Source organism: Melozone crissalis, unplaced genomic scaffold (assembly GCF_028551555.1).
Source record: "Melozone crissalis strain CALT ecotype California unplaced genomic scaffold, PUWL_Pcris_2 ptg000036l_1, whole genome shotgun sequence".
NCBI lineage: Eukaryota > Metazoa > Chordata > Aves > Passeriformes > Passerellidae > Melozone > Melozone crissalis.
Window position 1 is genome coordinate 13,201,501 of NW_026535814.1, and position 18,769 is coordinate 13,220,269.

Here is an 18,769-nt window from a genome sequence, read left to right on the forward strand (position 1 = left end):
ATGGCCCTGCCACAGCTGGCCCTGACATTCTTCCTAGCCCTTGCTCCTCTGCTGCTGGCACGGGGACAGACGCAGCGCGGCCCTGTGACTCCGTGGGTACGTCAGGAAGCAGGTAAGAGCGGATTGTGCCTCTCTCTTACAGAAATGGTTTTGCTGCTCCTCCACCTGTGTATTGGCTACACGGCCTTACCCTGTTCAGCTCATAGCTGAGGCTGTGGGAGGGCTGGAGCTGGTGTCTGCATATGCCTGAGACACTCAGGCATCCCTCATGTTGTGGGGGGACAAAGCTCTATTTGGGATGGAGGGCAGCAAGCCTCGGTGTGCTGGGAATTGTCCGTGAGCATGGGACTTGCAGTGTCCCTCTAGGAAGTGGGTAGTGTTGCTCGGAGCAGGAGGTGGCCGGGTCTTGTTATGGCAGACAGATGAACCCAGAGCAATCAGAGCAGTGATGGCCTTTCTGGGCAGCTCAAGCAGCACCCCTGTCACAGGCAATGATGGTGTTCATCAAAGGTGTGACCTGTGAGCTCTGTTAGCTGGGATGTCTGCTCTCTCCCATAGTCCCTGGGATGCAGGGAGCTGTAGTTTGATGGGATTGTTCATATCAAGAGGCTTGTTACGCTCTTTCTACATGCCAGCAGGGTTAGGAGCAGTTCCTGGATCTCTGCTAGATTCTTCCTACAAATGTGGGCTTTCCAAAGAATGTGGGCTTTCCTGTGGTGATTGTATGCTGTGCCCTGGGCTTGCTGGTACCTGTTGAGGTCCCCATGGGGCACAGCATGGCTGGGGGACCTGAGCTGTGAATATTCTCTCTGTAGGGAAATGGGAGCAGAAGTGGCTAGCCGAATCATCAGATGGGTTGTGAGTCATGCTGCCTATCACTGGTGGCTCAAGGGATGCTGCCCTTCCAGCAGTGGGCAGCTCTCAGCTTTCCAGGGCAGGATGGAACCTCTTCTCTCCTACTCTGTACTCATGTCTGGGACTGACCCAAAAGGATCCTGGATGTCACCCTCGGGCAGGGTCTGTGTCACTTCAGGGTGTTTAATGGCAGGAGGGGGGAAGGTGTGTGAGGGGGATGCCTGATGAGGCTGGAACCAAGTCAAGCGTTTCATGTCTGTCAGGTAGTTTTCTGTCAGTGAGGTGTGTCCTCTGAGGGAGAGACACTGTCGAGAGGGAAGAAGTTTCCTGTATGCACTATGTGGTCTAAAGGGGGGGCTGGTGACCACTGTCCTTTGGGGTGGAGAGCTGGGAAGAGGGTTGCCATGATGGCGTGGAAACCCGCTGCCAGAAAAGGGAAGTGGTGAGTGCTGGTGGGAAGTGGGCAGCTGTAGCTGAGGAGAGGTGTTTACCCTTCTTGAGGGAAGGCCAGCTCCATGCCCACTGCCTCCTCATGGACTTGTTTTGCACGGGGTGAGCAAGTCTAGGCGACATGTCTGCCAGGGGAGGACAAGGCAGACTCATTTTGGGTGAAGTGCGGAGGCTAGGCTGAGCTCCTTGAGCAGGGTGTGAGATTTGAGGTCACTGGTGTGAACTTCAGTGGTCTGAGGGGCAGACTCTAGTTGAAAGCTTCTTTCTGCACTTTCACCCAGTGCAGAAAAAGCTGATTAGCACACAGAGTCAAGGGATTTGATTTATTTACAGTTCTGCACAGAAAAGATTTGCTAGGTGGCAAATCTTTGTGCTAGGTGGCAAATCCACACAGCCAGCACACCAAGGCAGAAAAAAGCAGGTATACTGACAGAGACACAATCTTACTGAAGTCACTGCTTGCCTGCGTTACTATGACTCATCCTTTCCCCTCTTCACTGTAAAAGCACAGCGTTCCAAGAAACCATGGTACATGCTAGGAGAGTGGTGGTCTTTTTGAGAGAAGGAGGCAATCGAACTGAGAACGTGGGATTTTTACTACAATTAAGAGCAAGGATTCATCACTAGGTGATGAATAATGTAACAAAACTCATCAAAACTGGGTGTTTTCTAGCTCATGGGTAAACATCCTGGATGAGAAGGGTGTTATTTTTTTGTTTTTGCTCTTTCAAGAACTTAGACGATTCATTTTCTGCCTGCCTCATTCCTGTAGTTACTGCTCCCACTGCAGAATTGCTTGGTTCTTTCTCTTGTTATCTGCAAACTTTACTCCTGTTACTCACCATTGCTGCTGGCAGTCACTTCCTGGGACCAAGCTGTGGAGTCTGGAATAGCAGCAGAGACTCCCTGGGCCTGGTGCACTCCCATAGCCCCACTATTTGTGGGAACAGCATCTCCCAGGCTGCTGGACCCCTCTGGCTGGGGTGTCTCCTCAGCAGCAGGTGGGCAGGATAACCCTGTGGATAACCCTCCTGCACTGCCCTGAGGGTGTGGGGAGGGATAAAGCACCTGGGGGATGGGGCTCATCCTGGGAGGTGCCATCTCTGCCACCTCTCTGAAGACAGAGGGATTGGCACCCCTCCAGATGGAACTCCCTCATCCTCATGGATGCTGCTGGAGCCCAGTGACCCTCAGGCTCTGCCTCCTGGCCTTTGCATGCAGGAAAATGTAAAATTCCCTCCGAGTGGGACCCCAAACTGCGGTTTACTCCGAGGAGGAGCGACTATGCCTTGGATGAAGTGGTGCAGCTCAGCTGTGCTGGGAGATTTGCACCATCTGTCCCACAGATTGAATGCATTTCCAGAGGGGCCCAGACCCAGTGGAATGAGACTCCCACCTGCAAGGGTAAGCACAGCCCTGCACCACCCTGACCCCGGGCCCTGAGCTGGTGGCAGACCCTCTGTGACCTGGTTGTGCAGATGACAGTGCAGGAATGGCAGACCTGGATACCTTTGGCTTTCCCCATGTCCTGGCACTGACAAGGCTCTTCTTGTCTCAGCACCTTGCTGTAGGCACCTGCTGGGCTCTGTGCTCCTGGGGAGAGGAATCCTTCCCAGCCAGCATCTCCTCAGCATGAAGTAGGAATAGCTGCAGGGGTTCTGCTTTTCCCTTGGAAAGCTTCTCTAGGGTTTGGGTTGTCTCTGGTGTGGGAGGCTGTTACTGCAGCATGGCTCACCTGCGCATGAGGGTTACAAGAAAATGCAGGCTCAAATACCCCATGGAAGGGCCAGAATCCAAGGGAGGCTTGTGAGTCCTGGGGATGGGGTGATGAGGAGCCCTGTGTGCTTGGAGAGTGCCTGGGCACATGACACTTGTATGTGTCAGGGTGAACATTAGAGACCGGTCCCAAGCCTTCTCTCATAACCTCCCAAACGTACTCCTCACCCAATTTTACCTGTCTCATAACCTCCCAAACGTACTCCTCACCCAATTTTACCTCTGACAGAAACATGCCAAAGGCCTGCTTGGTGGGACCCCAGACTCCAGCTGGCACCAGCCCGTGACAGTTACACAGAGAATGAAGAAGTGACTCTGAGCTGCAACAATGGTTTCCAGCCGTCCTTCACCCATGTCAAATGTGCAAGCGGGGTTCAGCCATTGAATTATTCTGCATCTCCAAAGGAAGACGTGTGGCTGGGGAGAAACAGAAGTGGTGTGTGGATTGAAGTTCAGGGGAATATAGTGTGCATTGGTAAGGAGGGTGTCAGGAAGTGCTTCCTACCAAACTCTTGGTCAATTTCTGCCCCGTTCATCCATCTCTGAGCTTCCATCATCACTGTGGCCAGGGTGATGCCATGTCGGGGCCACTTGGAACTCAGGCATTGGATACCTGAGCTATTCCCCTACTGAATTTTGGTACATCCTTGTCCACCACCTGCCTGGACAGGCCCAGGCCCAGCTGACACACACCCACAGGGAAAGCCCCATCCCAACTAGCCTTGCCAAGGTGTCCCATCATAGCAGATGGATGTGTCACCTTCCCTCTCCTTTCGCTGGCTAGAGGGACTGCTGGGGATTGCTGGGGCCCCACCACATACCCTGCTCCTCCTTGAAACCTCCCAGCCCAACTAACACACACTTTCACCTCTGCCAGAAACATGCCAAAAGCCCCACTGGGACATCAGACTGGCACCAGACCAGGAGAGTTACAGGAAGAATGAAGAAGTGATTCTGAGCTGTCCCAAGGGTTTCCAGCCACCCTTCACCCATGCCAAATGTACAGGAAAAGTTCTGTCTGTTATCAATGGAAAACCTATACACAGAGAAGCTTGGACTGGAAAGGACAGCAGAGGCAATGTGATCAATATTCAGCCCAGGTTCAGGGTACAGTGCCTGGGTAAGGAGGCATCAGGAGCATTCCTGACTGGCCTGCTCTGCTCTCCCTGAGCAGGGAAAGCAGCCTGTGGGGGCACAAGAAGCTTCTGGCTCTGTGTTGCCTGGGCAAATGGCAGGTGCTGCTGAAGACAGTGTTGAGGCAGCTCCTGAGTCTGTTCTGTGCCTGCCCTGGGGTTCCAGGGGTGCCCTGGTGGGGAGATGGCTGATGCCAGCTTTAGTGCCCAAGGGTCCTGTCAGGAGGGAGTTTTGGTACAGAGGTCTCTACCTTGATACCAAAGCAGCCATTTTGGCAGTAAGCAGCACTGCCCAAGGCACAGGAGGTCAGGGACCATGCAGGGCTTCAGGCTGTGCTCACAGGGGGCTGGGTGGTATGTGGGAGACACAGGTCTCCCTAAGGGCTTCTGGCAAGAGCATGTGCTGGAAAGTCAGGGCAACAGTGCTGTAGGTCTGACAGGTGTTTTTGGCACAGGGGACAAGGGTAAAGGCATTTCCCCCTCCCTGTCCCTGCTGCATGTAGTCACTGCAGAGCCAGCTTTGGGGCTCAGACTTTATGCCTTCTCAGGAGGAGTCAAGGTGTTGATATCCTGCCTGAGGGACAAACAGGGCACCAGAGTCTCTGGGTAGGCTTTGTGCACAGTACAGACCCCTCATGGTTTCCCCTCAGTCCCTGACTCCAGCTCCTCCTAGCCCTTCCCAGGAGACCTGGGGGGAAAAGTTTGGAGTCCTTCTTGTCCTTATCCTCTTGCCAAGAATTGATGTGGAAGGGCTGCTCTGTGCAGTGTCCTGGAGCTCACCTCTAGTTCTGATGGGTCAGGGAAGGGAATGCTCTACTCATGCCCTGCAGAGCAACACTGCCCAGCTAACACCTTCCCATCTTGTTGGTCCAGAGAAATGCCAGAAGCCCCAGTGGGACTCCAGGTTTATCTTTGACCAAGAACAGGAGATCTTCAACCCAAATGAAGTGGTGAGGATACGGTGTCCTATGGGGTACTGGCCTCCACCCATGGAGATCAAATGTGTGACATTGAAGCCAAGGGAAGGTTCCATGATTCCTCGTAGTGGCTGGAGCATGAGGAGTGGCACAGACGCCGCCTGGCGCCCTGTGGAAGGGAACTTGACCTGTGTCAACTCACTGGGTAAGTGAACAAGCCAGACACTCTCCCAGTGCTCTCAGTTTGTGCTCCCCAGGCATGGAGAGCAATTCTGCACGTGTGGCACAGCATCAGTGCCCTGTGCTCGGGGTGGTCAGGGCATGGCACAGAAACCCAGAGAAAATTCTGGATGCATCCCAGGTTTATGTCTGTGCTGTTGGCAACTCTGGCTTGTGTAGTCTGGGAGAAGGCAGAATGCCCTTGCCTACTCTGTACTGGGGACAGGTTAGTGAGGGATTGGTGGGATTGGGGGACTTTGATGTCAAGGCTTGGAGGGGGAGGGAGGGAGTGATCCTCTTGGAATGTTCCCTTCACAGATGTCCACCAGGTTGTCCCTAAGATCCCGGAGATTTCCAGCACCAGCATCAAACTGAACTGGACCTGCAGGTTCCCTCATATGTGCCAGAATATTCGGGCCAGGTGCCAGACGGAGTGGCATTCCTCCTCAGACTGTGAGACTGAGGAGGTGAAGGTAGAGGAGATGCTGCAAGGCCAGGAGGGAACTTTCATCTGCTCCCCTCTGCAGCCCTTCACTGTCTACAGTGTCACCATCTCCAGTCTGCCCAGCACAATCCTGTATGCAGACCTCCACACAACGAAGGAAATGGGTATGTTTACATGAAACATCAGGATGCCCTTCACCCTGAAGCTCAGCCAGAGCATCTGCTCCCTGCTGTGATGGTCCTGGGATCAGAGCTGCTTGCAGCCTGTGGGGATCTGGGGAAAGGGCTGTGCAGGGCCCTACAGCAGGGCCTTCCCCCTCCTCACCACACCATTTCGGCTGCACAGGCACAAGCAGCCTTTGTGGGGGACAAGTAATTGCTATCCAGGCATGATTCTCTTCTCCTGTGCTTCCAGTGCCAGACAAGCCAGAGAAGCTGTGGGTGGATACCAGCACAGGGTCCATCAGGTGGAAGCCGCTGCCCTCCTGCAAAGGGGAGATCATTCGATACCAGGTACCAGGAGTCCATGGAGTGCCCCTGGTCCCCCTCACCGTGCCTGGAGCTCTGTGCAGGCAGCCTCAGGAGAGCTGGGAACCCTCCTTGACCAGGGCCCACAGGCTGTACCCTGCTGGTGCTCCTGGTAGGGCCAGCTCCCCTCTTGTGCCCAGCCAGCAGTAGCAGCCCCTCTCCACAGAGCTGCCCAGTACAGAAGCAGGATGTTGGTGCTACTGTCTAGCAGCTCCCTGTTTTTCCTCCAGCTGAACATCACCACCATGAGAGCAGAGGACGGCAGCATCATTAAATTCGACCCGGTGTTGGTGAACCAGTCTGTCTCTGAGTATGTGCCACCTCATCAGACAGCTGGCAACAAATACCTGGTGACAGTGCAGGGCCTGACGGCTGCTGGGGCTGGGCCTGCAGCACAACTGGAATTCCAAACCTACGTCCTGGGTAATGGTTCTTCTGCCCTGTGTCTGGTTGTGGTGGCCTCTCAGGGGGTGAGTGCTGAGTCTGGAGCAGCTTCCAGAGCTCTGTGTGCACCCACCCTTCCCAGCTCAGACAGGCGCGGGGAGTGTGGGCACCTGGCTCAGCAGTGGGCATGAAATTGAGGGAGCCCTTCCTTGAGGGCCTTCACTGGCAGGTCTGCAGAGGGGCTGCACCACTTCAGCCACTCTTTGTGCCTTTGATACCAGACCTGCCCCCTCTACTCTTCCACTGAAGAAGGTGACACCCATCCCTGCATTTGGGTGCACAGGTGGGCTCAAGGTCAGAGAGCACTAGGGCTGTTGAGCCTGGGTCTGTGTCCTCCTGCTGGGTGAAGGATGGCAGAGCAGGCTGCCAGACCCTCCAGCTGGGCCCACGGGACAAGGCTCGGTGCTCCAGAACCTCCCTCTGCCCTGCCCAAGCAGGTGTGCAGGCAGGGGAAGGCTTGCTGCCCATCCCTGCAGCACCCAGGGCAGCAGGGTCTGTTCTACATGTGCAGACACCCAGCAGCAAGGCTGGGGCCACTGCTGGTGCACGGCCCGGGCTGTGGCACCCACTACTCTCTGTGTGTCAGTTTCAGGGCAGCCTATGGGCTCTTGGCCTGGGTCAGCAGTCACTGTAATCGTGGTGGTGCTGCTGTTGATCCCCTTGTCTGCTGGGATCATCTGGTTCGTGCTGTGCAGGTGAGTTGCAGGAGATTTGGAGTCTCGGTTCTGTCTCAGGCCATGCTGTGCTGTGGGGTGGGTGGGCATAGAGAGGTTCCCCAGCTGTTCCCACCCTTCTCTGGGTGCAGAGGGGGCAGCCGGCTGGTCCTAACACAGATTTGCTCTAGGGCTCCTAGGTGGGGCTCTAAGTGTCTTCTTCAGGGCTGGGATGGGGCTGTGTGTGCTGAGAGACCCTGTTCCCTTGTTGCTGGTGCAGCCACCACTGCTGTCCCCTGGGGTGTGGGTGGCAATGCTTGCCAGGGCAGAGGGAGGGTGTGCAGAACCCTCTGTGCCACTGCTGCTGGGTTCAGCAGGGTCTGGCCCAGGTCAGTCTCTCCCTGACTCAGGACTGCCCTTTTCCTTCCCAGAAAAAAGAAGGCCTTGCCCAGCAAAGTCGAGGAGGATCAGTACACAGGTAGGAGCCCCAGCACAGAGCGGACTGTAGGGCTGGAGCTGCGAGGGGAGCAGGTGTATTTCAGGAAGGCCCAGTGGCATTCTGAGGTAGCTCCAGGCAGCCAAGCTGGCTTTGGCTGACCTGTCAGACCAAAGTGTCCCACATCTATTCCCAGCTGAGACCCTGCTCAGTAGCCTCTTCCAGCAGCTCCTGGCTGGGGTGTCCCTGAGGTGCCAGAGAGGGCTGGGAACTGCTCCTCCTCCTCACTCTCTCTGGGGTAGGCAGCAGCTCTTCCCAGCCCTGGTGTCCTGACGGTGTGCATCTGCTGCCCTCGGTGATGCTGCCTGCCTGAGGCTGCCCTGCTCCTTTTCTCACAGCCCCCACGTCCCTCAGGCTGTTTCTGTCCTCTCGTCCCCCCACAGAGCTCCAGCCCTATGAGAATGTACAGGGGGATAATTACTGCGTGATCGAGACTTTTCCTGAGAAAGATGCAGGTAGGAAATGGGTTGTCCTGCCTTGACCCCACATGGCCCAGAGAGAGCGGGGACTGCCAGCTCTGATGGTGTCTGAGCTCCTCATGTTGCCGAGGGCATGCAGCAGCCTCTGCCCTGGGTTCTCTTGTTCTCCTCAGGTAAGTGTGGCCAGGCTGGAGAGCCGTTTCCCCCGCCCCTGCCTGTTCGCGAGAGTCAGCAGTGAGGAAGAAGGGCAGCTGGAGTGGACATCTGAGGCACTTCCCTTCACAAGGCTTGGTCCTCCACCACTCGAAGCATGACAATGAATTATCTCAGGAGTTATTGCTTCCCCCCAAAATTTTCTTCTTCATCAAGCTCCAGAATCCTCTGCCACACCACAGGAGCAGCTTAAGGCATGGGTTGACCTCCTCATGACAGCAAGGATGTGTCCTGGTAGTTCTACAGTGCTCTGGCATAGCCATCTCACCAGTGTCTTGGTGCCTGCAAATGTTCCCTGAGAATGGAGGAGCTCACAATTCCTCTTTCCAACCTGTGTCCTTGTATCCATCTAGACCCTGTCCTCTGCTTGAGTTTGGCCTAGCTGTGCTGCTCTGGCCACTGTACTCCTGTGCCTGAAAAAACCAATAAATTTTTCTGGTTTGCAGGGGCTGCCTGGCCCACAAAATCTTCCACCTTGTCATGGGTCCTCCTTGTTTTGTATGTGAAAGCCTTGACCCCATGAATCTTCATGGAGGAGCTTGGAATGGCTTTTCCAGCCCCTGGCAGCACCAAGGAAGCACACTTGAGGTGCTGCACATTCCCAGTGCAATGCTTTGGGTGACTGCTTTCCCTCCTCCCCATCCTATAGGTGACACCATCTCCACTTGCATAGCTGGACCTCTGTGTAGGTCTGTGTCCTCCTCTGTGGGTGCTGGTGCTCATCTCCCATTTTGTGAGGTGCAGCTGGCTCTGGCCCTCTTGGGACATCTGTGTCTTGCAGCCTTTGGGATCTGCTGCTGCTGTCTCATCCCCTCCAACAGGCAATTTCTGTGGGGTGCCAGTGCCCAGTGCAGCCTGGGTGCTGAGTCCAAAGGCTCTCCTTTGTGAGGGCTGCACTGCTGGCAAACACGGCAATCAACCTCTCTTTTCTCCAGCTCTGAGTGTTGCCTGTGATGATTCCATCTCTTTCTCCTGCCCTTGGGCACAGAGGCTCTCCTGAGCTCCCTGGACTTGGGTGTGACAAGCTGGTTCTGGTTGTGCTTTTTACAGTCCTGAAGACAGAGCAGTCATGGTCTTTTGCTTCAGTGTTATCCCTCTCCCCTGTCAAACCTGCCAATAGCCAGTGCAGCCTGGAGGCTGAGGGGCAGTCTGAAGGCTCTCCTTGTGGAGGAGTACACTGTCAAAACATAGAGCAATTGACCTCTCTCTTCTCCAGCTTCTTTTCAGCCTGGCATGACTTGCATGTTCTGGTAAAGGCATGTTTTGACAGTTCTTCATTTGAGTTGTCTGCCCATCAGCTCAGTACCTGCAGCTGGCCCCTGGGACCAAAATATCTCCTTCCTGTGAACTGTTGCTGGTGTGACATGTGGGCCTCGTGGAGCAACTCTTTGTGGGTACTGGGCAGAGAGGAGAAGAGAAATTCAATGCTGTGTCGGTGCTGCTGGCTGAGAAAGGGGAATGAGCAAGCTCAGGACGGGGAGGAACAGTTGCAACCTCCTTGGCTACCCTGCTTCCCACTCCATCCCCCCATCCCTAGTCATACCCTGGGCTGTCAACCTTGTGACTCCACCTGCTCTGTCCAGACAGTCAGTAAAGGGTTATGGTTTGGACAGGGCTACCTGCTGTCCCCAGGGACTACCTGCTGCCCCCAGCTCCTGCCTAGTCCCACATTGCCCTTGTGAGGTGCTGTTCCCTGAGCTAACTGCACCTTGTTGAGGGGAGCCATGAGCAGGACAGGAGTGTGTCCTGTGCATGTGCCACAGGAAAACGGAGGGATAAGTATGGTCTCTGTGCCTCTGCAGCCCCTCATGTCTGATCACCCAGGCTTCTAAAATATGAGACACCCAAAGTGGATGGGAGGTTCTGGGGGAAGAGAAAAGCGGTGGCTGTTGATGAGCAAGAGGCATGGTTTAGTACTGTGAGTGTTTTCTCAAGCACAGAGCTGGCGCTGTAGGGCAGCGTGCCCTGCACACTTGGGGACAGAGGACAGTGCTGCCAGGCTGAGAGGGAGCAGGAGGAGGAGGCAGCTGAGGATAGAGAAGCGGGGAAGGATGAGAGAGGGTGTGGGTTGAGTGTTTCTTTCAGAAGAGCCACAGACTCTTTCAGGCATTGAAGTACTCCTTGCAGTTCGTGTCCTCATTCCTATATGTGCTTCTGACCAGGTCTTTATGTAGTTTCTCAAAGGTCCTCCATCTCCTGTGATCATTGAGGGGAAGTGACTCATCACCACTCTAAAACCCACGCAGTGTCAGGAAGCATTTGGATATTACCTCAGTAACAGGAGTAACACTTGAATGCCCTGGTAACTAGGAGGGTTTTGGGAGGAAACTCTGGGATCTTGTGACAAAGTTCCTTCTGCTGAGTCCCAGAGCCTCGATGCTCCTGGGGCAAAAAGATATCAAAAGGCAGAAGTGCAGACATGGATGGGAGGGTCCCTGCCCAAAGAGGAAGCCTCCTGCATCTCATGAGGAGATGTGTCTGTTTCCTTCCTGTGGTTGCAAGCCCTGCAGTCAGATACGGATGCCTGCGCTCAGAGGCAGTGAGTGGGGCTGAGATTGCAGTCCTGCCTGAGGACTTCACGCTAAGATGGCCCTGCTGTCACTGCCTCTGAGGTTTCTCCTGGCCCTTGCACCTCTACTGTCAGCACATGGCCAGGAAGAATTTTTCAACATCCAGATAGTGCCCCAGGGAACAGGTAAGAAGTGGTTCTTGCTCTTGGAAGCTTCCGCTGCCTTTCCTCCTCTATGTCGGATATTCATCTTCACTGCCTGAAGCCCTGGGCTGTGTCAGCTGGGGCAGCCTCTGTCTGCCCCAGGGACAGGAGCTACAATGCAGTATACACTGGCGTTCTGTGGGACAGACAGGACTGGGCTGGATGTGCAGTGAGGGGTCATGCCCTCCAGAAAAGCAGTTTGCCAATCATTCCCTGGAGAGAGTGGGCATGAATTGGTCATCAATTCATGCACTGTGAATCAGGGGAAGGGTCTTCAGGGAGCTGTCACTTTCTGTACTATCCTATCCCCAGGTGTGCCTGAGGGACATTGTGCCTGCTGAGGGCAGTGCACGAGGGAGCTTGCTGCTGCTTTGCCACACAGATGGATCAGGGCAGGGTCAGTGGCTGGGTGCCTGAGCATGGAGGGGGTTATGGCCATGTGCCAGGGGACAAAGCTGCTGGTTGTGGTGCTCAGCTGGGCATCTCTGCTCTTCTGCCATCAGCGCTGTTTGACAGCAAAGCCTCTGCACAAGGGGCTTGGCACAGCATTTCCCTTTGTGCCAAAGTTGGTCTGTGCCTTGTGAGATCCCACGTGTGCCCCTTTGGGAGAAGGCGGATTGTATTTTAAACCCCTTCAGGCCTCACAAACCTTCTTGCAGAGGCTTGAACAGGCAAGAGCTCCTTCCAGAAGCCAGCATCCTTCTCTGTAGCAATCATTGCCACAAAGCCTCCCCCTGCAGCACTGGACAAACTGCTGGCACCAGCTGCTCAGCTACTGCCCACTGAGCCTGGGGCATGGTGAAATTGGTGAGCAGGCGATGAGAAGAAGGAAGGGTTGTGTCAGAGAAAGGGGCAGGGGCATTGTTAAAGCAGGAGATGTGAATGCAGAAGGCACTGCTCAGCCCTGTCCCCCTGCCCAGCAGTGTGGGGCAGGAGGAGAGCAGCCAAGGCACAGAGGGAGTGAGAACAGGAGCCCCCGAGGGTAACAGGGGCGTGGCTGATCCCTGTGGCAGGGATGAGCCCTGGCTGAAGGGCCCTGCATGCCAGCAGCAGCGGTGGTGCCATGGCCCAGCAAGGGCCCCCTGGGCTGGGCTGGGTGACAGCCTGGATGAGAGGCTGGAGGGAGTCCCCTGGTGCAGGGGTGATTGTGCTGGGAATGTCCCTGCTCCGGGCTTTGGAGGAGCTAATATGGTGCCCATGGACACAAGAGGGAATGGGGCAGGTTCATGGATGAGTGATCCTTCACAATTTCCATGCATCAGGAAAGCCCCTTCCCAACAAGGCTTGCCCTCAGGTCACATCCCAGCAGATGGATGTGTCATCTTCCCTCTCCTACCACTCACCCATACCCATCCCATCATCTCCAGCCCATCTAACACCTACCTTCACCTCTGACAGGAGGGTGCAGAAGGCCCCAGTGGGACTACAGACTCCAGCTGACACCAGACCAGGAGAATTATAAGAAGAATGAAGAAGTGATGCTGAGCTGCCCTGAAGGTTTCCAGCCACCCTTCACCCATCTCAAATGTTCAAGTGAAGTCCAGTCCTTCTCTGGTGGGAAACCTGTATACAGAGAACTCTGGACTGGAAGAAACTCCCGAGGTGCCTGGGTCCGCATTCGCTCCAGCGTGGAGTGCAGTGGTAAGGAGGGATCAGGAGCCCTCTTGGCTGCCTTCGTCTGCCCTTCCTGAGCAGGGAAAGCAGGGTGTGGGGCACAGGAGGTTTTGGGCTCTGTGCTTCCAGGGAAATGGCAGGTGTCAAGTCCAGCCTGCAGGTCACCACTGGGGTGACCTGGCGGTGATAAGGGTCTCCCTGAGGGCTTCTGGCAAGAGGATGTGCACACAGCAAAAAAGCATGGGAGAGGGATTTGTGGTGGAGTTTGTGGCCAGAACATGGCACCACTGTTGGAGCAGGATCAGAGAGCTTTACTGCCAGTGTGGCTGTGAATACCACAGCTTGCTCCATGTGGGCTGGGCCCCTCCAGGTTCTGCAGCATGGTGTGTACAGGCTTAGCACTCTCCTCTCACAGCTTAGGGCATTCAAGTTCCCTCCAAGGAAGAACAGAGCTGTTCCTGATGGACTGTAGAGATTATGGGACACACAGAAACCTCAGTTTTGAATGAATGGGGGAAATTGCTGGAGTGGTAGTAGTCCAGTCATTCGCCCACATTCATTCCTGTTCAACTCCTCCTGCTCCCCTTTCAGAGGGCTGCAGTGAACATCTTCAGTCTCACTTTCCCTCCCAACATGCTGGGTGATGAGAAAAGTTGTCTGACTGCAACATCCTTGCATGGCTGGGCTGGGAAGGGAATAAAGTGACCTTCTGGCAATCTTTCCTTCACAGAAGTGCTCCAGGTTGACCCTGAGAGATTTGAGATTTCCAGCACCAGCATCAAACTGAAATGGACCTGCAGGTTCCCTGATGCCTGCCAGGGCATGAGGGCCATGTGCCGGCTGGCAGCGCCTTCCTCCCCTCCCTGTGAGGCTGAGGAGGTGGATGCAGAGCAGATGTTACATGGCCAGGAGGGAACATTCACCTGCTCCCATTTGCAGCCCTTCACTGAGTACAGTGTCACCATCGACTTGCTCTCCAACACAACCCTGTTCTCATGGTTCTTCACAACACAGGAATCAGGTAAGTGCACAGAAATATCAGAGACAAGGAACAGTCCAGAGCTGTGTCACAGGGAGGACAGATGTTCCCCTCACCCCTCAGCTCAGCCTGATCATATTCTCTGTGCAGGGATGTGCCTGGGATCAGAGCTGCTTGGGTCCTGTGCAGAGCCCTGTGGGGAAGGGGCTGGGAGAGCCCTGAGCAGGGCACAGCCCCTTCTCATTGTCCCACTCCACCTGGCAGTGTTGTGCTTCCCACTGCTGCAGCACACGCAGCCTTTGCAGGGCACAAACCCCTCATAGGGAGCCCCTTTGCAGCCTGTCCCTTGGCCGGGAGCTGCTGCAGCCTCCTGTGGCCTCAGCCCCTGCCCATGGCCCTGTGTGTGACCCCATGGTCTGTGCTTGCAGTGCCGGACAAACCAGAGCAGCTGTGGCTGGATCCCGACACGGGCTCTCTCAGGTGGAGCGCGCCGCCCTCCTGCAACGGCGACATCATCGGATACCAGGTACCCAGGGAGCAGGGCAGACCCTCACCTCCCGGCCTGGAGCTCTGTGCAGGCACACTGGGAACTGTGGGAAAGGGATAGCTGGCATGAGCCACAGTTCCCAGCCAGTAAATATCTGGCTTTGATGAGCACAAGCATTTTCTGTGTCATTCTCAACATTCTTCATGCTGTGGAGATGCCCAGAGAGGTGTGAGTGCTCTATGTCCTCTGGGCTACTTCCTGGGTCTGCTCTGCTCTGGGTTTGGCAAGCTTTTGGAGGTTGGTGTGCAACACATGGTGACATGTCTTCTAGGGTGGCATCCCAGGATTTCCTGTTCCTCTTGCGTGCTTGTTTCTCGTTCCCACCACTGAAAAACTTGTGGTTTGAGTAATCCTCTGAAAGTCCCTCCTGAAAGCTCCTTCTCCAGAGAGCTGCACCATTGAGTTTTCCTCAATGCATGGCTAGAAGCATCTCCTCTGTCCCTGGATTTGGGACACATTCCATAGCAAAACTCTGCTATCCAGTTGTGTGTGTGTGTGTGTGTGTGCGCGTGTGTGGTGGTGACATTGTTCTCAGAATGCTCTGGGTCCTCTCTGAGGACAGAGGTCTCCACAGCGTGACAGGGACCTTGCAAGCTTTTTTCTTAGTTCTGTCCTGGAGAAACTGTCAGACAAGCTCTGGAAAATTTGTGAGCCTGTTCAACTGGTTTCCTGCTCCCAGACATCAGTGTTCATGAAAGAATCCTTTTATTCCACTTTCAATTGTCTACACTTTTGCATAACCCAGAATATATTTCTATAAAAACAGCAGATGAGAATGGACAGGGATCTCATGACAAATTCAGATGATGCATGGGCAAATGGGGACCCTCCATCTCTATTACTCATGGAAATTTTAGTCCTTCTCCTTTTCTCTTAGAGAAGGCCTTCAGAGTCCAGCTTTACACAACAGAAAAGAGAAGCTCGGATAACTCGGGTGGAAAATATCGCCACAGTGCCTCTTGTGTTGCAATACACCTGGGACGACCTATCCTTGGGCTCAGTACATATATCTACAGCGTTTCAAAAGAGCAGCCTCCCTCTTCCCTTTTCAGAGGCCCAGCCCTTTGCTCGCAGAGGTTGTTGCTCACACATCCTCAGGGTTGGCTCCAAATTCCTCCTCTCCTCTCCTCTGTTTTGAGCTCTGCGCATGGGGCTGAGGCTCCCACCCGTTCCTCTCCAGAGCCTTGCCCAGGCACAGGGAAGGGCAGGCACAGGGAAGGGCAGGCTGGCAGGGACGTTGCCAGCTGCGGGCACCTTCCCAGCGGGCAGCCGGGAGCTGCTGCGTCCCAGCTGCGTCTCCTGTCCGCAGCTGAGCATCACAGCCAGGAACGCAGGGGACAGCAGCGTGCTGGAGACCGAGCGGCTGCGCCTCGATGGCTCCGTCACCGAGCACCGGCTGCCGGGGCACAGCCCTGGCAGCAGCTACGCCGTGATGCTCCAGGGGCTGACGGCTGCTGGAGCCGGGGCCGCGCTGACGAGGGAGTTTCACAGCAACAGCAGCTCCGGTGAGCTTTGCTGTGGGGCCGGGCAGGGAGCCCGGGCACAGCCCAGCCCTGCTCGCCGGCCTGCGCTGCCCGAGGCCGTCGCTGCTGCTCGCCCGGCCCTGCCGACGCTCATTCCCCGCTGTTGCCCTGCAGACACCCCGCACCCGCAGGCCATCAGCTGCCGCGGCGCCCGCGACATCGCCCCCTCGCAAGGCACGGCCGTGCTCCCCCTGAGCCCCATCGCCCGCGGCTCTGAGGCCGCCAGGTGAGCGCAGCCCCGCGGCTCCGCAGCCCCGCCGGGGCTCTCCCCACGCCGGCGCTGGCCTGCAGCCGCCTCCCTTCCCGTGGCCCCCGGGCCCTGTCCCACTGCCTTTGGGCCCGCAGGGAGCACCAGCTGATCGTGGCCGCCACGCACAACGCCTCGCTGATCGAGAGCATCTGCTCGGAGCAGGCACAGCTCTCCAATGCCAGCGCCTACCAGGCCGCTCTGCTCAACCTCAGCGCCGCCACGGACTTCGTGCTGGGCGACGGCAGCCGCGGGCAGGGCATGAACAACGCTGCCCTCAGCCCGGGCCGGGACTACACGGCCCTGCTGCGCCTCGTCCGCCGCGGGCCGCAGGTACCCTCGGGGGGCTGCTGCTCCCTGCGGCTGCTGCCGCCCGGGGCTGGGCCCCTCGCTGCCTCTGGGCTGCCTCTGGGCCCACGCTCCTGTCCCGTGCCCCGGCACCGTGCTGTCCCTGGGCTCCCGGGCCACAGCCACCTCCCTCGGTGGCCCTGCCTGGGGACCCTGGCCTCCAGCTAGGCCAGTGCTGCAGGACTGGCCTGAGCACTCCCTCCTGTCTCCTCCAACAGGCAGAGAAGTTCACCTGTGTCTGCTACAGCTTCTCTCTTGGTAAGTGTCTCCTTGCTCCTGGTGGCCAAGCCTCCCTCCTGCCTGCTCCCTTTTGCCAGCCTGGCAGCTTCCCTTGACGTGAGCTGGCCCAGCACAAGAGCTGTTGGGTCTCACATGGAACAGAGCAAGATCCCCACGGGGTGATCCTCTCTCCCAGAAGAAACCTCAGCCAGGACACAGGCATACACACTTGCACATACCCTTTGCCATTCTTGGGGCCATTGCCAGCAGGAGCCCAGGCTGTGGCACTCACCCTTGCCTCTGTTTTTGTTGCAGAGCAGACTGTGGGCCAGTGGCACTGGATTGTGATTGGACTGGTTGTGCTGTTGGCAGTCATCCTTGTGGCTGCAGTTATCCTGTGGCTTGTGCACTCCAGGTGAGTGGGGAGGGGACACGTTCAGCAGGTACAAAGGCCACAGGGTCAGCAGGTTCATATACAATGCCAGTTTCTTACCCAGCACTCCCCTTTGCCTTTCCAGGAAAAGGAAGTACTTACCCAACAAAACTAAGGATGATAATTAAAAAGGTAGGAAAATGCAATTCTGCAGTCAACCATCGCAGAGGCACTATTAGGCTGTGGGGCAGGTGGGATGAGAGCAGCAATCTCCCAGGAGAACCTGAGTTCCAGCAGAAGCAGCAGTTCATACACTGCACTGATACATCTCCTGATTTGCCTTAGCTGGGGATGATCAAGATGGCTCTGCCCACTGAGCCCCACACGGAGGCAGAGTCTGGTCCCAGGCAATGCTCCCTGCCTGCAGCAGGGACAGGGCGAGCAAAGACAGCATCCTGAAGGCTCAGGGCTTTGAGTGACCCATGTCTGTGCCATCCCTGCCGGGGATCTGCAGGGAGGGTCTCAGGAGGGCCCGGCTGAGGGGCTGCTGCTCTCACCCCAGCACTGAGAGCACCTCTGGGGCCCTGTGGTTGGGATGGAAGAGTTGGGCTGTGGCAGGCACTGCCGTGTGCTCCAGCCTGTCTCTGACACTGGGTGCCCTTTTTCTCCACAGGTGAAGGTGGCTAGGCTGGAGATCAGGCACTTCAGCCCCAGACAGGACCATGGAGACATCCAGAGCAGTGGAGAAAATGGGAAGGATAACCCCAGCCCAGTGCTGATGGCTGCAATGTTGGCTGGCTCTCCTGTGACTGTGACCAGCATGGGGCTCCCATGAAATTCATCCAATTCAGCAGGGCAGGAGGAAAACCCAAAGCCCAGGAGAACTGAGCTTTTTCATACCTCAGCCCCTTCAACTCCCAGGGTTTGCTTACTGCTTTTGCAAGGCCTCTAAATTGGTCTTTCTGTAATCCTTTTATTTAGGCTTTGCTTTCATTTTTGCATTCCTGGAGGGAGGACTTGTATGCTGGATTTCCCAGTCCCAGACTCACACAGGCCCAGGTTGATGGCATTTTCCTGCTGTCCTCTGGGTTCCCAACCCTTCTGCCCTCTCTGCTGGTATTCAGCCAAACCCAGGGCTTTGCTTGGCCTGGCTGGACTGCATTGTGACTCTGCCTGTTCTGTCTGGACAAGAAATAAAGGCTTATGGATTGGAGGGGCTGCCTGTCCCACACAGTTTCTGCCTGCTCCCCTCATTGCCCCTGTGGGGTGATATTCCCCTGCAGGGCGCTGAAACTGTGCCTTGTTGGGGGGAGCCACGAGCAGGGCTGCTGTGATCCTGTATTCCCCTGGTGCTGCCTGACAGCTTTTCTGACCTACTGAGCTGAGCTGGACAGCTCTAATGTGAGTTTGGAACAGACGTGTGGTGGGAATCCATCAGCAGTGATGGCTCACCACACACATTCTGGCCAAGAGTGTATTCTGTGCCCATGCTGTGGAAGCTCTGTGCCTTCAGCTCCCTTGTTGCCCCTGTGCCAGGCCAAACCTGGAAGAAAAGCAAAGATCAGGGGTCACCGCCACCACGGCCTTTATTGGTGAGACACAGGACAGAAAGCCATGGGGTCACTCCTGCTTCTGAAGTCTCCTGCCTTTGTTTCTGCA

At 56.1% G+C, this 18,769-nt stretch overlaps 2 protein-coding genes across 2 annotated transcripts; both read left to right on the plus strand.

The window, feature by feature from the left end:
* On the plus strand, positions 1-8,572 carry LOC128941558 (uncharacterized). Its single transcript, XM_054283394.1, has 9 exons — positions 1-112; positions 3,959-4,201; positions 5,669-5,959; positions 6,210-6,307; positions 6,553-6,745; positions 7,359-7,461; positions 7,851-7,897; positions 8,299-8,370; positions 8,508-8,572. Exons 1-9 carry the CDS (start codon positions 1-3, stop codon positions 8,570-8,572), a joined length of 1,224 nt encoding a protein of 407 aa, XP_054139369.1.
* A 2,561-nt stretch (positions 8,573-11,133) lies between these two features.
* Positions 11,134-17,787, plus strand: LOC128941559 (neurofascin-like). Its single transcript, XM_054283395.1, has 10 exons — positions 11,134-11,242; positions 12,659-12,901; positions 13,605-13,895; positions 14,282-14,379; positions 15,710-15,905; positions 16,038-16,149; positions 16,269-16,503; positions 16,737-16,776; positions 17,053-17,152; positions 17,784-17,787. Exons 1-10 carry the CDS (start codon positions 11,134-11,136, stop codon positions 17,785-17,787), a joined length of 1,428 nt encoding a protein of 475 aa, XP_054139370.1.
* The last annotated feature ends 982 nt before the right edge of the window (positions 17,788-18,769 follow it).

Excerpts from the sequence above, each read along its gene's own strand:
- LOC128941559 (XM_054283395.1), top strand. The coding sequence starts at position 11,134 with ATGGCCCTGCTGTCACTGCCTCTGAGGTTTCTCCTGGCCCTTGCACCT. Across the intron at positions 12,902-13,604 it reads CTCCAGCGTGGAGTGCAGTG|AAGTGCTCCAGGTTGACCCT; the intron begins GTAAGGAGGGAT and ends TTTCCTTCACAG. Across the intron at positions 16,777-17,052 it reads CTGCTACAGCTTCTCTCTTG|AGCAGACTGTGGGCCAGTGG; the intron begins GTAAGTGTCTCC and ends TTTTTGTTGCAG.
- LOC128941558 (XM_054283394.1), top strand. The coding sequence starts at position 1 with ATGGCCCTGCCACAGCTGGCCCTGACATTCTTCCTAGCCCTTGCTCCT. Across the intron at positions 4,202-5,668 it reads GTTCAGGGTACAGTGCCTGG|ATGTCCACCAGGTTGTCCCT; the intron begins GTAAGGAGGCAT and ends TTCCCTTCACAG. Across the intron at positions 6,746-7,358 it reads ATTCCAAACCTACGTCCTGG|GGCAGCCTATGGGCTCTTGG; the intron begins GTAATGGTTCTT and ends TGTCAGTTTCAG.